An 18,027-nucleotide genomic window follows, 5' to 3' on the forward strand; every position below is an offset into this window, starting at 1 on the left:
TCATTGGGGTGCCTTAGTCTTTCGGCGCCCAGCTTGAGATGCCTGTGGTGTGATTTTTTCAGAGGTTCTGAGCACCTGCAGCCCTTCTTGATTGCTGCTGGAATTGTGGGAACTCTTCCCTTCTGAAAACCAGGCCCTATGGGTCTCAAGTGAGGCACCCAAAAAACTGAGGAACACAAATCTGTGGAAACATTTGAAAAATGTTGGCACTTTGAAAGCATTATTACTTCCTTAGTGAATATCGGATTTCCCTCTCTTTGTACCCTAAGTAAGCTGTACCCACACTACTTATGAATAGTGACTTTTCCTAAATAGTGTTCCGTACACTTATATTTTTTATCTTGCATGAAGGCTCTTATGATGGGAAATCTCCATAAGTTATTGCTTTCTCTTTTGTTACAAAATGTGAAAAGTTAAGATGAATCAGTTCAGTGATCTGAATTTATTTATGGGGTTTTTTAACCATGGCAAAACAGCAGTGCTTATAAACACTACTTTATAGTTGGTGTATTGGTTCCCATTCTTTGAGACGATATGTTTTCAATAAAAGGAAGCTTTGAAGTATTCTTCTTTTTGATGTCAAAACAAGTCTGTAGTCAAATATATGTGGATCTTATAGCTGCCTTTGAGATCCCAGGCAATTATCTTAAATATTTTCCTAGAGAGACAGTGCTGTATAGACCAAATTCAAACCTGAATTACAGTGTTGAGACAGGTTTCAGAGTAACAGCCGTGTTAGTCTGTATTCGCAAAAAGAAAAGGAGTACTTGTGGCACCTTAGAGACTAACCAATTTATTTGAGCATGAGCTTTCGTGAGCTACAGCTCACTTCATCGGATGCATACCGTGGAAACTGCAGCAGACTTTATATATACACACAGAGAATATGAAACACCTACAAGATCTCTGTCAAGCTTTCTTACAACTACAATACCCACCTGCAGAAGTAAAGAAACAGATTGATAGAGCCAGAAGAGTTCCCAGAAGTTACCTACTACAGGACAGGCCTAACAAAGAAAATAACAGAACGCCACTAGCCGTCACCTTCAGCCCCCAACTAAAACCCCTCCAACGCATTATTAAGGATCTACAACCTATCCTAAAGGATGACCCAGCACTCTCACAAATCTTGGGAGACAGGCCAGTCCTTGCCTACAGACAGCCCCGCAACCTGAAGCAAATACTCACCAACAACCACATACCACACAACAGAACCACTAACCCAGGAACTTATCCTTGCAACAAAGCCCGTTGCCAATTGTGCCCACATATCTATTCAGGGGACACCATCACAGGGCCTAATAACATCAGCCACACTATCAGAGGCTCGTTCACCTGCACATCCACCAATGTGATATATGCCATCATGTGCCAGCAATGCCCCTCTGCCATGTACATTGGTCAAACTGGACAGTCTCTACGTAAAAGAATAAATGGACACAAATCAGATGTCAAGAATTATAACATTCATAAACCAGTCGGAGAACACTTCAATCTCTCTGGTCACGCAATCACAGACATGAAGGTCGCGATCTTAAAACAAAAAAACTTCAAATCCAGACTCCAGCGAGAAACTGCTGAATTGGAATTCATTTGCAAATTGGATACTATTAATTTAGGCTTAAATAGAGACTGGGAGTGGCTAAGTCATTATGCAAGGTAGCCTATTTCCTCTTGTTTTTTCCTACCCCCCCCCAGATGTTCTGGTTTAACTTGGATTTAAACTTGGAGAGTGGTCAGTTTGGATGAGCTATTACCAGCAGGAGAGTGAGTTTGTGTGTGTATGGGGGTGGGGGGGGGATGTGAGAAAACCTGGATTTGTGCAGGAAATAGCCCAACTTGATTATCATGCACATTGTGTAAAGAGTTGTCACTTTGGATGGGCTATCACCAGCAGGAGAGTGAATCTGTGTGGGGGGGTGGAGGGTGAGAAAACCTGGATTTGTGCTGGAAATGGCCCAACCTGATGATCACTTTAGATAAGCTATTACCAGCAGGACAGTGGGGTGGGAGGAGGTATTGTTTCATATTCTCTGTGTGTATATATAAAGTCTGCTGCAGTTTCCATGGTATGCATCCGATGAAGTGAGCTGTAGCTCACAAAAGCTCATGCTCAAATAAATTGGTTAGTCCCTAAGGTGCCACAAGTACTCCTTTTCTTTTTAGTGTAGAGACAAACACTCCTAATAAGGGACACAAGCAAAACAGCTCAGAAAGCATGAAACTATGAAGGATTAATTCATTTAAACATACAGTAGAACACTAGAGTTATGAACTGATCAGTTAACCACACACCTCTTGTGGAACTGGAAGTATGCAATCAGGCAGCAGCAGAGACAAAACAAACAAAAAAACCAAACCGAAACAAAAAAGGCAAATACAGTACAGTACTGTGTTAAACATAAACTACTAAAAACTAAAGGGAAAGCATCATTTTTCTTCTGCATAGTAAAGTTTCAAAGCTGTATTAAATCAATGTTCAGTTGTAAACTTCTGAAAGAACAACTACAATGTTTTGTCAGAGTTATGAACATTTCAGAGTTACAAACAACCTCCATTCCTGAGGTGTTCGTAACTCTGAGGTTCTGCTGTAACTAATATTTCTTAAAGGCTCATATTCAGGATTCACTGTTTGTGCATGGCATTTTAAAAGTTGACATGCTAGATCAGATCTCTGGACCATCAAATCAAGCATTCTTTCTTTGGTAGTAACCAATACATGATCCTTTGGAGGAAGTTGTAACTCCCCATCCCTCCCAAAATACACCTGCCTAGTCTAGTGTGCATTGCTGTACACAGGGAAGAAAAAGATCTGCTTGAACCCTGCAGAGGTCAGTTTACAGCAACTTGATGCTGCTATTACTGTTGAGATGGTAAAACTAGAATTACTACTGACCAAGTCAAACTTGACTCAGTGAACAATCTGAAGGAAAAAAAATGACACTGGTGAATGGAAATAACTGCAGGAGGTCACTGCTGTACTGATTGTTACAAAGCTTTTATAGTAGAGCTATTCGAGATGAGCAGTTTCTATGCTCTCATAGGATTCCATTCATTTAATTGGATAAAGCCTGCGTCATCAGGCTTGATGTGGAGCAAAGTGGACAGGGCTTTGGGGATGAAATTTGTCCCCAAGCTGTGGACAGCATTCCCCCTCGCTGGCTGTTTTTCTAGCCCTAAGGACTCAAAGTGCTGGTAGGCTCTCCGTGTCACTGGCCTGTTGTGTTAGGCCACTGGAAATCCTGTGGCAGCTCTCCTGACTTGCTCCCATTGGAGCCGTCCACACTAGCTTATGTGAAGCTGGTGCAGACACTCCTTGGTGGCATGCAAGTGGAAAGGTCTTTCTGCACAGCTGCTCCTCCAGCGGTTCTGCATACACAGCCCACTACAGGATTTAAGAGGTGCCGAGAGTCTTGCGCAGGTTAGGGTGAATCTCGCCAGCAGTGTGGATGCTATAGCCATCCAGGAATAAAACGACTGCTAAGAAATCAGTGGGAACTTGTTTGAAATTAAGCATTTCTTCTTTGTCAGGTGTTGATTTTGAAATATAAGGATTTCAGGCTGAGGTCTCAAACAATGAGGTTGCTGGCAAAAAGGTGGTTTGTTTGTATTCAATTTTGATGTGGGTTTCTGACAAGACAAACCTTTTTCTTTTTTTCCTTCTTTCTTTGTCATAATAAATTCAATGCCAGCAGTTGAGATGGCTGAGGTGAGGCATGAATAGAAGTCCTACTGTGCTTATTATCTGTGAAGATCTATTTTGCTTTATCTAAGGTCTCTGAGAAAGACACACTCTAAATCTCAAGGATTCAGTGGAACATCACATTGTGCTTTCGAACTTAGTGAGTGTTTTGGATTAATAAAAGAGAAGATTTGTTCTTCTGTAGGTGAATACAATGGAGAGTTTCCTTATAGCCTGCAGTATGAATACCTTTGGCATTTAGCACGGGAAAGTAGTTTTGCTATTTATACACACAAGCTCTTGGCATCTTTTAGCATGTTAGGTGTCTATAATCATTCCTGTATTTAGTTCCGAGTGAAAGGTGACACATATCAGGAGTTATAGCCATTAGAGACATTGCAGCATAAAAGTATTTGTAGTTTAATGTTGTTTGTTAGAAAAATAAAACATAGGAATTGAATTTATTAGAGACATATAGTAAGAAAGTAACTAATTATATTGGCCCTGAGCCTTGGATCTACCTGAGCTAAACTCAACATTGGACCTGAGCGGAGACAAAGTTGGCTTCAAGCCCCCTTTGCTCTCCTCTAGTCTCTGGGACAGGCAGGACTGGATTGACCCCTTGCATAACTGAGAGCAGTCCAGAGACTTCTTTAAATTGTTCCATCTTGTATCATCCCCCCACGGTTGAGAGGTAGCAGGGCTTGGAGCTGGCTACACCACACTGATTGAATCCTTAGCTCCCCCACTAGAGCAGTGTAAAGGTGCAAGAGCAGAGGCCAGGGTCTGGCTTGTTCTGAGAAGAAACACATTTTGTTTGTTTTGGGTTTTTAATTTTGTTTAAATAGCTTTTATTCAGCTGGGCGAAAACACAATCTAATTATCAGGAGAATCTTTGTTTGATGCTTACTTACAGATGGAAGCAGCCTGATTTGTTAGTAAATCTTGCTCTTTTTATTTTAAATAAACAAATTATGGAACAACAAAATAGATAGTTCACCGAAATGTCCTTAGTGGAACCCGATCCACCACTAACTGAGGAGTGTAAATTAGATTCTTTTCTTAAAGTTAGGTAAGCGCGTGCCTCTAGAAGAAAATATGTTCCCTTCCTGAGATTTAATAAAGCTATAGTTTAACAAAGATTAAGGGAACACTTTTTTGAGCATTTAATGTTTGCAAAACTTGAATAAATATGTTTTTGATTATTACATTTTGAAATGAAAACTGCCTTATTAAATGAAATTATATACAAATTTGTCAGGCTTCATTTTAAAAGCATTACAAAGAAATTATACAATAGTGACCAAATAAGGAACAACTGGAGTGGTTATGAGCTCATTCTTGGATCAATTTACAATTGCAAATTGCATAGTTTTCTCCTCCATGTATTGTACTGTAGATTAGAGTGATTAGTCATTAATGTGAATGAAAATAATCATATCAGTTGCAATAACATCCAAATTCTGCTTGTTTTACATATTTAGTCTCCAGGATTAGATTTGAATTGATTGACTTGATAAACAGATATGAAAAAGTCCTTCATGGAGAAGAAACAACTATTTTATTTTTAAATAGGCTATATGACACTAACTAAAAACTCTCTGCAATAAACCCTAAAGATTAAGAGCAAGCATTAATGGGAGCACTCAATGGTCCCAGGAAGGCCCCTTATTTTTGTCACCTAAAATAAATTAGGTTTGATTCAAGGTATCATTGTCATAAAAAACGACAGCCATTTTACAACTAAAAATAAATAACTTGTTTGTTTTCCACAGAAGCCAGTTGGTGAGCATGTTGTGTAACGAATCTTGCTGCCCTCTCTGACAAAGACAAAATGATAGGTCTTTAGCTAGTGTAATCAGTGTCACTCCACTGAAATCAGTGGGACAGATTTACCCCAGCTGAGGATCTGGCCCAGGGTACCTCCATCATAGTATAGACTGCTGTAGATTCAAAGTCCAAAAATGTCTGTTACTGTATTTACTTAAGAAGACTTTAAATGTCAATTCTTTCGAAATTAATATGAGTGGTATTGCCAATCCCCAAACATTCAAAAATTCTGTGTCACCCCCAAAAATATGAGACTAGCGTAAAAGTCATGAGTGTTTTGGTTTTTTTTTAAACACACATTGGGGTACTTTTCAGACGCCTTCTGGTTTCTGAGCCTTTATAGTGCATTTGTTTAATGTTTTCAACCATTTCCCCACAATCATGAGGACTAGAAAGTTACCTTTTATTTTAATTGAAAGCTGAGATCCTCATGCAATATTTTGATTACAGATGCTGGGGCTTTAAGAACATAACCTAAGAACGGCCACACTGGCTCAGACCAATGGTGCATTTCACCTCGTATCCATCCCGTCTTCTGACAATGGCCAGTGCCAGATGCTTCACAGGGAATAAACAGAACAGGGCAATCATTAAGTGATCCATCCGCAGTCCCAGCATCTGGCAGTTAGAGGCTTAGGGACACCCAGAGTGTGGAGTTGCATCGCTCATCATCTTGGCGAATAGCCATTGATGGGTTTATCCTCCATGAACTTATCTAATTCTTTTCTGAATCCAGTTATAGTTTGACCTTCACAGCATCCCCTGCCAACAAGTGTCACAGGTTGACTGTATGTTGTGTGAAGTACTTCCTTTTGCTTGTTTTAAGCCTGCTGCCTATTAATATCACTGGGTGAAAGACACCAAATATCACAAGACTCACCATAAAACTGCAGAAGTTGGCAACGCTGTATGAGGTTTTTCCTGCTTCCATTGAAATAATTGGAAGTAGGTTCAGGTTCCTGGTTTTGGAATCTGCACTGTTCCGCTAAACGCGAGATATGGAATTTCATATGAATTTTTCTAAAAACCAAACACAAAGTTGTTTTAAATTTAAATAACTTTTTCTTTAAAAATCTAAAAGTGGGAAAGAAAAGGCTCTTATACTAACTACTGTATAATTGGCTGCATTCATTTATACTCATTAGCATCTGTTGGCTAAAGATTTTCGTACCAGCAATATATTAAATTGCAGTATGATGATTCAGGAACATAAAAATGTGCTGGTGAAATAAAAAAAAAAAAAGGCTGAACTAACGTGCTGGGTTCATTGACTTTCTTTCTCCCTATTTTAATCATTTTAGCATACTAAATGCTACAATGAATGGCTAGAGTAATTTTTGCCTGTCATTAAAAGTTTTAATTCATTGCCTTGACAGATTAGCTAAAGACCTTTAATACTGAAGTTCAGAGGTTTTGTAATTGTTCCCAATAGAGCCAGTTGGCTTTGAATACGGTTGTTGTATTTCTTTGATAACACTTCAGATGTTACTGAATGGGCTAACGTGGAGAGTGCTGTATATAAGATGGACAATAAAGCACAGAGAAATACTTCAAAAACAGAAAATATTAACAATGACCTACCTTCTCAAAATAGCTATCCCAAGAATGCAGATGTTTGTACTTAGTTTTTGTACTGTTTACAGAGCAGTATATGCTAGGATTTAATTTAACAGGTCAAGTTATCTAGACCCATGGTGGGATCCTTAAGATACTATGTTACTGAGTATTTGGTTTTCTGGTCAGATCTACAGTGCAAGAAATATGGGCCTGGTTTTCAAACTAGGTCATTGTTTTGGAAGGCAGAGTTTTGCAACATTGAAGAATTGCACCAGCAGTTTTATGCCTGCGTTTCATTCATGCTGTCTACCGGCAAGTTGTGGGCACAAAATAGCACACACAAACATGGAGGCCTTATTTGAAATTCAGGCCCTGGGACCTTCAGGGATTATAGGGAGGTTATATTTTTCTGTACTAATTCTCCTGAGGCTTTGGCTTTGGGCCGGCAGTAGGTTTTGGGGCTGCAGTTGCTCCTCCTGACCACGAGAGCTGCTGTGGCGCCTGCTGAGCAGGTAACGAGGCAGTTTCTCTGCCTCCTGCCTGGCTGGTCTCTCCTCCTCCTGCCCATTACCGGGCAGCATGGAGCCGGGAGGGAAGGTTGGTGCCCTCCTGGTGCGTAGGGTGGAGCCGGGGTTGGGCGCGACGGGGCACAGGAGCCAGCGGGAGCCCGTGCTGGGGGCCGGAAGGCAACGCAGCATTGCCAGCCCAGCGGGCTCCCCGGCCGGCTTTGGGTGGTGAGCTGTTACCCTGGCCGCGGCCCGTGAGGCCTGTTGTTCTTTCCCTTCTGGTCGCTGAGCCGCCAGGGTGGGCTCAGCTCGTGCTCCCAGGCTGTTCTCTGCAGCCTGCAGGGTTGGAAATGTACCTTCCTGTCAGTGACCGCTGCGAGTCTCCCGTCTTCCCCTGATGCCAGCGGCTGGGGCTTTGTGGAAACACCAGATGTGGCGAGAGAGGGGCAACACTGAAGCGGGGAAATGGAAAGCGGGTCAGAGTGAGGGCAGGGCCATCTCCCACCTGCCCAGGCTTTCCCTTCTACCTCAACTCTTCCCCTGCCGCCACAGGCTCTTCTAGGATCTCCCCCCACTCCCTTCATCCTCGTAGCAACCCTACAGGTTAATTCCATAACTGGGAAGCTTCTCACTGCTCAGTGAACCCTCCTCAATCCCAACTTCTCCAGGTACCTTGATTGTCCACAACCCCTCTCCTCCCAATATGCTTCTCAGGAGTGATTGTGACAGCTATGTTGTTGCAGCCAAGCAAGACACTGTGTAATTATATTCTATAGCTGAGTAGAGAATTGAATTATGGGAAGGGATAGTGCTTATGTTTTGATGATCAAACAAATATAAGGTAGCTGTGCTTTGTATATTATATATACACTTGCCAAAGGGACAAAGAAAATGTACTTAATTTTTTTAAAATTATTTTTCAGGATCCTTCCAACCAAAAATGTGGAAGGAAGAAAACGGTGTCCTTCAGCAGCATGCCATCAGAGAAGAAAATAAGCAGTGCTAGTGACTGTATCAGTTTTATGCAGGCTGGGTGTGAACTGAAGAAAGTCCGTCCAAATTCCCGCATTTATAATCGTTTTTTTACTTTAGACCCTGACTTGCAAGCTCTTCGCTGGGAACCTTCCAAGAAAGACCTTGACAAGGCTAAGCTTGATATTTCTGCTGTAAAAGATATAAGACTAGGGAAGAACACTGAAACATTCAGGAACAATGGACTTGCAGACCAGATTAGTGAAGACTGTGCATTCTCTGTAATTCATGGGGAGAACTATGAGTCTCTTGACCTGGTTGCCAATTCAGCTGATGTGGCCAACATTTGGGTGTCAGGTTTACGGTACCTGGTTTCTCGTAGCAAACAACCTCTGGATTTGATGGAAAACAGCCAGAATACCCCACGGTTTGTGTGGCTAAAAACTGTATTTGAAGATGCAGATGTTGATGGTAATGGCATAATGTTAGAAGATACATCTGTAGAGTTAATCAAACAGCTTAATCCTACCCTAAAGGAGTCAAAGATTAGGTTAAAATTTAAGGAAATCCAGAAAAGCAAAGAAAAACTAACAACTCGAGTAACTAAAGAGGAATTTTGTGAAGCATTCAGCGAACTTTGCACAAGACCTGAAGTTTATTTCTTACTAGTGCAGATATCTAAAAACAAAGAATATTTAGATGCTAATGACCTCATGCTTTTTTTAGAAGCTGAGCAAGGAGTTGCTCATATAACTGAAGAAATGTGTCTAGACATTATCCGCAGGTATGAACTTTCTCAAGAAGGACGGTTGAAGGGATTTCTTGCAATAGATGGATTTACTCAGTATTTAGTGTCCCCAGAATGTGATATTTTTGACCCTGAACACAGAAAAGTTGTCCAGGATATGACCCAGCCTTTATCACATTACTATATCAATGCATCTCACAATACCTATCTCATAGAAGACCAGTTTAGAGGACCAGCTGATATCAATGGTTATGTCAGGGCTTTAAAAATGAATTGTAGGAGTATTGAACTTGATGTTTGTGATGGTCCAGATAATGAGCCCATTATTTGTAACCGTAATAGCATGACATCACCGCTTGCCTTTCAAAATGTTATTGAGGTAATAAACAAATTAGCCTTCATTACTTCAGAGTATCCTCTCATCCTCTGCTTGGGTAACCACTGCTCAATACAACAACAAAAAGTAATGGTTCAACATATGAAGAAGATTTTTGGAAACAAACTCTACACAGAAGCACCTTTGCCATCAGAAGCCTACCTTCCATCACCTGAGAAATTGAAAATGAAGATCATTGTGAAAGGGAAGAAGCTTCCCTCTGACCAGGATTTATTAGAAGGAGAAATCACTGATGAAGATGAAGAGGCTGAAATATCTCGAAGAATGTCTGAAGATTATGTGAATGAACCAAGGCTGATCTGGCTGTGCAGAGAGTTGTCTGATTTGGTATCGATATGCAAGTCTGTCCCTTACAAAGATTTTGTGGTATCTATGAAAAGTCAGAATTATTGGGAAATCTGCTCTTTCAGTGAGGCAGAGGCCAGTAGAATTGCAAATGAGTATCCAGAGGACTTTGTCAATTACAACAAGAAGTTTTTGTCTAGGATATACCCAAGTACTATGAGGATAGACTCTAGTAACTTAAATCCCCAAGATTTTTGGAATTGTGGTTGTCAGATAGTGGCAATGAACTATCAGACTCCAGGACCAATGATGGATCTACACACTGGCTGGTTTTTACAGAATGGGGGATGTGGCTATGTCCTTAGACCTTCAGTTATGCGTGATGAAGTATCTTACTTTAGTGCAAATACAAAGGGCATCGTTCCAGGGGTCTCTCCTCAAGTTCTACATGTCAAAATTATCAGTGGTCAGAACTTTCCAAAGCCCAAGGGAGCTTGTGCAAAAGGGGATGTCATAGACCCATATGTTTGCATAGAAATTCATGGAATTCCTGCAGACTGTGCAGAACTAAGAACTAAAACTGTTCAGCAAAACAGTGACAATCCTATTTTTGATGAAAGTTTTGAGTTCCAAATAAATCTACCAGAGCTTGCCATGATCCGTTTTGTTGTTTTGGATGATGATTATATTGGTGATGAGTTCATAGGCCAGTATACCATACCACTTGAATGTTTACAGCCTGGATATCGACATATACCCTTGCGCTCTTTTGTGGGAGATATCATGGAGCATGTTACACTTTTTGTTCACATTGCAATAACTAATCGAAGTGGAGGAGGAAAAGCACAAAAGCGCAGTCTGTCGGTGAGAATAGGAAAGAAAGGAAGCGAGTATACCATGCTGAGGAACACAAGCCTTAAGATTATAGATGATATCTTTAAACTAGCAGTGCATCCATTACGAGAGGCCACTGACATGAGAGAAAACATGCAGGTATGAAACTTTTTACTTCATTATTGCTTTGTACTGAACACTTGGGTAAAGATTCTGATCTCAGTCACAGCAGTGTAACTCCATTAAAGGCAATGGACTTGCTTCAAAATTATACCTGTAGAACTAAAAGGAATATCTAGCCCTTGCAATTTAAATACAGAAAGTGCTGATTTGCAAAAGCTTGATATTTACTGAGGTTAATTAACATATAGATGTCAGGCTAAGCATCTGTTTAATTTTTAAAAAATATTTAAAAGAAAAAAAATCAAAACACACTCTGCTGATTTTAGCTATTTGGGAGATTTGAGTTGAGGACTAGCTTGTATCTCCAGACCATAGGACTAGAGACATCCCATCCTGTCTCCTTTTTGAAGAAAGTCCGCTTACCTTTATCTTGCTAATGAGAGAAAAGTGTGTGTGTGTGTGAGTGTACCTGAGTGTGCCTAGAAACACCCACATGTATGAGTCATTACGGTCTTGTCTACATTACAGATGTGTATTCTGCTAAGAACTATGTGAGCCTACCTAAAACACATTCCTCCCTATACCACACGTGCTCTATACATTTAACATGTTAACCAAATACCATTTGGATTACATTTTGCTTTTAGCTAAATGCTGGTTATGTCTGAACTGGTTCAATGCAATATGGACAGCATTAACACGGTTTGGGCTGAAATGGATAGACCTCCTGGTACAGTACCATAGTCCCAGAATCCAGTTCTTATAGATGTGTTAGGAACTGTGGGGTAAGCACCCAGTTTGCAATTGAAAAAGTTTAATGGTCGGGAGTAAACTGCAATGGTTCAGAACGTGAGTCAGCATGGCAGGTTTGAACAATTCGTGCTTAATTTCATGCATTCTCACTGGTTCAGTTAGGAGAAAATCAGATCTGTGGTGTAGATGCTGCCAAAGAGAAAAAAAACTTAATAGGGTTAACCAATAAAAATGTTATTTATATAGGAGAATGTACAATAGCTATTTCCTTGGTAAAGGAAAGGAAACAGTGTATTTATCCCTGGACAAGAACACATTTTGTATTACTTCACTGACCCTGCAGTTCTGGACAGAGTCTAAAGGAAATTTAGTTTTGGCAGCTGGAAAGGTTTACAAAATGACATAAGTTATAAATCACTCTCAAAGGACTATCTTAAGCATATCTTTAAGAATGGGAAACTCTTCCCAGGCTTTTCTTCCTTGCAGGACTTGAAAATAACTAACTTGAACCTCTGACTCCATCTTCTGTTCCCTTACATTCCTTTATTCTGTAACAATAAATATTAGATTACAGCTGTATACACTAAGTAGTATAACCAGAAAATAATTTATAAACCTGACCTAAAATATTATTAGTGTGTGTTCAAAAATTAAATTTTGGTTCTAGATCTTGTTCTCAAAGATGTTTTGTATGACAACCAGACAACAGATTTTATTTTCTAGTACACCATTCAAATATATTTGGTTAACAGAAGAGCCTCTGTTAATTACTGGAACATTTTCTGATGCCGGACCTACAAAAATAGAGACTCCTGCAAATCCACAGATATCCACTTTATATCTGCGGATATCTGCATCTGTGGATGCAGCTGTATTGTTTACTATCTTTGCGGACCAGATACGGATCCAAATGTTTGTATCCTCGCTGGGCTCTAACAGTGACATTGGGTGCAAGTGCAGATGTGAATACATATAAAAGGTGGAGTGCGGGTCACAAGTTCATTATTGTGGATGCAGATCGGATGTGGATCCAAATTTTTGTATCCTCACAGGGGTCTAAAGTGCAGTATGGTAACAGTTGTGTTCTGTTGGTTGCTACAATGTTCTCTTACTCGGATTTTTGTGGATTTTGGCAACAATGGTTGGAAGAAGATAAATCACAAGGACAAGTCAACCACATGTCTGCTGACTTCTGCATACATTCTGGAGTTTTAATTAGGTTTGACCGGGGTCACCTGGTTTTCTTACAGGTGACCGATGAAAGAGAAAAAATGTTTGTGCCCTTTTTTATTTTTTCTGATCCACAATGCAGCCCTTAAAGACAATGGTTTTTCTCTTGCTCGCTTTTCTCGTGAGAAACATCAGATTTTTCCAATTTATGTTTGCTGGAGGACAATGGACAATTAGAGAACTGGTGTCATTCTAACATAAGAGATTGAAATCTGCGCACTTGAGGGGAAGAGCTTTTCAGTCAGACTATTTAAAATTCTTTGAGCCAAATCCTGGCTGCACTGTACTTGGCCTGCCAGAGCAGAGCACTTGTGGGGCTGGCAGATTGGCTGTCTGCGCATTCCACCAGCATGGGGGAATTTGCAGGTGGTATAGATCTGAGTTAAAGGGAATGAAGCTGGGTACCTCTAGACATGCACATCTAGAGCCTGGTGATCTCCAGCTGCTGAACCATCCAGCTGCAGTGGTGGAGAGCCAGTGGCACTAACACCAGCCCTCAAGTTGCTCCATGGTGCCTCAGGACAGACTGATGCTGGACCAGGAACAGAAAGCATAAAACTGCGTTGGGCATAGAAGAGCTGGACTTTAGAATCTGGCCCTTTTGTTTTTGTTTGGTTTTTTTTCACAGCTGTTAGCCTACACTGCGAGTTACTGATAAGCAAGCCAGGGTGTGAATCTACAATGCACCAGTTTGCCACACAATAGCTTGCTGTATGGACACTGCTACAGTGCAGTGAAATTTCCAGAGTGCAGCTTAGTAGAAATTTCAATGTGCTGTAGCAGTGTCCACATGGGATGTTAATGTGCAGCAAGCTGGTGCACTGTAGATACTTACAGTGGCTTGCCACGCAGGAAGTCTCTATATGGACAAGCCCTAATGCAAACTGCTGACAAAGTTTTGGGATAAAAGTTTTATTTGTGAAAAAGTAAATTCCCCTCCCCTCAGTCAGGTAAGGGTTGAGTACTCCAACCCTTTGAACCCTTGAGCAAAATCAGGGAAGATGAGTTTATATTTCTGATATTCCTAAATTTTAAAAAAAGGAGATAAATATTTTTCAGGCCTTCTATAAAAATCATAAAGAAGCAACAAAGGTCACAACCCTTTTTTTTTATTTTACTCTTTGCAGATTATCTTTTAATTCTTATGAGTTTCTTATCCTCACTGACACTGTATTCTGAATGAACTCAAAACGGTATGATCACAGGGACAGACTTATTCTTAGAATTTTCCAAATGCTCATGAAACCTTGTGTGTGTGTCAGAGGCATTAGTTGACTTACTTTTATAAACCAGAATGGGATGGTGAGCTACAGTAAATGGAAATCCATTTTTTCCCCACAGAATGCAATTGTGTCAGTTAAAGAGCTTTGTGGACTCCCTCCAATTGCCAGTCTGAAGCAGTGCATCTTGACTTTGTCCTCACGGCTCATAAACAGTGACAATATTCCCTCTGCCACTGTCTATATGAAAGATACATTCCCTTACCTGGAGCCTCTGGGGACCATGCCTGATGTGCAGAAAAAGCTTATGGCTGCATATGATCTGGTATGAACTTTTATAACTGTATTTTTATTACTGTGTTATAATTTTGAAATACGGTGGGCCAATTCATGCTTCTGTTACTCTTGTGAGAGGTCCCATTGAGGTTAGTGGGGCTATTCATATGCATAAGATAAGCAAGATTTGGCCCTTAATCATGCGATAGATTTGTCTGTATTCACTTACCTGCAGTTTGATTGTAGTGAATTATATGGCTGGAGATAAAATTCTGCAAAGTTTCAGCTACAGGGTAGCAAGATATTGACGTACAGGGAGCATTATTTTAGCAGTGGAAAGGACTAATACAACTCATTATTTTTAGTGAAAGCTTAGATTATGCAGTAAATAGCTAAAATTGTACAAGATCCTAACAGACAGTATTTTTGCTCTCATGCTTTTTTTGTTTTAAGATATGTTTCAAATAATACTAGAATAAACCACTGGGAAATTTACCTAGAAATTCTTCATGATGGAAAACTGACTAAGAGCATACGAAAGAGACAGAATGAAATAAATAAAAAAGGATCTTGGTTCATGAGTCCACATATTTCTCTAAAGTATTTTCCCCCAGCTTCATCTGTTTTAGGCTGATGATTTAACATGTTCAGATACAATTCCTTTCTAAAAAGAATAAGTCCCTATTTTTCAAAGTTTTTCTCAATACGTATTTTCTTTTTTAGATCGTGTCAGTATGCAGAATATTGAAATCTGTTGTCTTTTCTTGATGAAAGAGTAAACGATGTATCTCAACATTAATATTTGAAAGTATAATATAGTGTCTGTGTGTGGGGATTACACCTTCAACTGTTGAAATAAGTTATTAAAGTGTTTATTGACGAGATAGTGAAAAATGCCACCCCTCCTTATTGTCATTTGCAATGACTCAGGTGGTGATTCTTTTTCATAGAGAAGTGGTTGTTAACCTTAAGAAATTTCTTTCTACTAGAGGAAATGTCAGTCCATGTGACAGGTGAAAAATGGGATCCAGTGTATGTTTATGCCGGTAAAAGTGAACCCAAACTAGGAAGCTTTAGTGAACTCTGAATTTAAGTTATGCAAGAAACATGTGGGGATAAATTAAGAGATAAGGAGATTAATAGAGCAGAAAGGGACAATCTTTGTTGTTGTCCAACAGTTCTCAACTGAAAGGGCTTGTATTCATAAAACTGAAAACAAAGGGAGACTTTGGCAGAACACCATGTAAAACATACACAAATAATAAAAGAGGTGGAGAAGATTTCAAATCTTAAGGACTGGTTCTGCAGACACTTGCTCTATTCCTTTACTCACCTAAGTAGTCCATTAACCTCAAAGGGCTACTCTTGGGTTTACACAGCTGGAGCCTTGTTTGCCCTACACACAAAAATGTTGATTCATATGAACACTGAGTTGTCTATTAAATACCTTAATGTAGCACATCTCTTATGTTTGAGATGTATTTTTAATTGCTTTAACAGAACTGTTATGGGATGTTATGAAAATTAATCTCTGATTTAAAAAAAATGCTACAAGTGTTGTATTTTTTCTGTGGGGAAGCCTGTTATCTGAACATACCTTTTTTTCCATGCAAATGGTAAACTCTGTCAATGTGTTTAATGGGGCATAGACAGCTTGGCTATTCCACATGAATGATGATGCAGATGCTCTGAGACCGGTAGCACTGATCTTGAAAACAATTAGCTGTCTGTTATATTGGATTGTGCTTTTGTCAACAGGCCTGCTAGACAAAGATCATTTTCTGTGGTTTGTTTGCTTTTTTCCTGGACAATTAGGTGTTTTTAAAATTATTATAGAACCTTGAAAAGTACTGTAGTTACAGTTCCAGAAACAAAGTACGTGGGATGTTTCAAATTGTGCTACCTTAACATTTTATTTGAGAGAGTCTCTCAGAAGAATTTCATATTTGTTTCATTAAAAAAAAAGGCCTCTCTGCAGTAGTTTGGTGGAACTTACCTTCAATTCTACATTTCATGGAGAAAAAGAATCCTCTGAAGAAATCCAGGGTGTAGAAGAGATCCACAAAGTAGAAAAAGGGATGGAATCAACTAAAAGCAAGAAACTTAGAGGAAGTGTTGGCAGAAAAATTAATTTATCTATTTTGAAGAATATATGAAAATGCAGGAACATGGTTTATAGCTGTTTATTTTCCAAGTTTACTCGTAGATTTGGTTATTATCATATATGATCAATTGATTCCCCCTAACTGTTATCACTAATTCTCACCCACCTACAGTTGTATAATATAATGTTTCATTTGTAAAGCTACAATTCAGATTTTTTCATGTAATAGGAATCTTCCTGGATTTCCTCATTTTCACCTTCACTTGTGCTTGCTCACTTTCTTCAAAGGTTGTCACAGCAATCTTCTTTGAGGTGGGCAGCATGCAGCTCATTTTAGAACCTGTCAAATTCATTTAAAAGTTCATTGATCACATTTAAAAGGGAAATATTTAGCATGGTGAAAGTGACAGAAGCTAAGCTGGAAAGTAGAGATGGTTGAATTGTTTATTGATAATAATTGTACAAGTAATTTAGCACTTTTGTAGTTGTGAATTGTTCTAAAAAAGAGTCCGATTCCTGTGTCTGCATTCAATATTCATATGCAAAATAGCTTATGCAAACAAATTTGAGCCTCTGGTTGCTTGTGAATAGTTCATTTAAACTGTTAGCTGTTTGTGGTAACCATTCACGTAAGTTGCACGGTATTGTTTTTCCTCCCTGATTGGAAGACTAAAGCTTTTTAAACTCAAGTTATATTTAGCAAATAATAAATAAATGAATACTCTTCTTTGCACACAGACACCCCAGCTCCTGTGCAGATACAAATACTTCTGTCAAAGTGTGCCACACTTCGAATTTCAGCCCTATTTGAATTATCTGTGTGGACACAAGTGTGATATATATAGTCTTTTATTCCAATGGGAGAGGTACATCTTTTTCACGTGCGTCATTCAAAAATGGCTGAACAGATTTTCCAAACTTTCCCAACAAAATTTGTCTTTCAACAGAGGCAATTTCAGCACCAAAGAATCATTTTTCAGACAGCTCTGAACAAGTAAAAATGAGAGGGGTGGCTAACTTCACTAGTATTCACTGCCAAGCGAATGTTGTAATACACTGATGTCAAGCATAACTTAAAGCAGAATTTGGTCCAACTTGTGAAAATTAACTATGTATGGAAACTTGTATTGATATTTGGTTTTAGAGTTTGGTTGCATATTTTTATATAGATATGGGTGTAGTGTGGTAAGAGCAATTTTTAGATTTCTTACTGTATTTTCTCTCTTTTTTCCCCTCTCCATCTGTGTGTACATCTTTCTCCATCTGTGTATCTTTCTCTTTCCTTCCTCCAGTCTTATTTTGGTTTATCTTGCTCTCCCCCCAGTCACATCCATTAGTTCCCTGCAAAATAGGGCCTGAATGATATCAGAGTTCTGAATATGAAATATCATTAGGTTGCCTTTCTTTCATTATTTTGTAGAATAGATATGCTTAAAGTACAACAAAAAGCAAGTATTTCTGCTGATTTGTAGGCTGATTGTATTCATTTTTAAGCCCAAAAATCTTACAG

General features: G+C 39.3%; 1 protein-coding gene across 1 annotated transcript in view; it reads left to right on the plus strand.

The window, feature by feature from the left end:
- PLCL1 (phospholipase C like 1 (inactive)) overlaps nucleotides 1-18,027 on the plus strand; it is a 308,929-nt gene that overhangs the window by 240,700 nt on the left and 50,202 nt on the right. The window contains exons 2-3 of the mRNA XM_073306317.1: nucleotides 8,499-10,970; nucleotides 14,259-14,462. Coding sequence (XP_073162418.1) covers nucleotides 8,499-10,970; nucleotides 14,259-14,462 — 2,676 coding nt within the window. The remainder of the gene's footprint in view (nucleotides 1-8,498; nucleotides 10,971-14,258; nucleotides 14,463-18,027) is intronic.

The sequence above is a fragment of the Lepidochelys kempii genome, chromosome 11 (assembly GCF_965140265.1).
Source record: "Lepidochelys kempii isolate rLepKem1 chromosome 11, rLepKem1.hap2, whole genome shotgun sequence".
NCBI classification, from domain to species: domain Eukaryota; kingdom Metazoa; phylum Chordata; order Testudines; family Cheloniidae; genus Lepidochelys; species Lepidochelys kempii.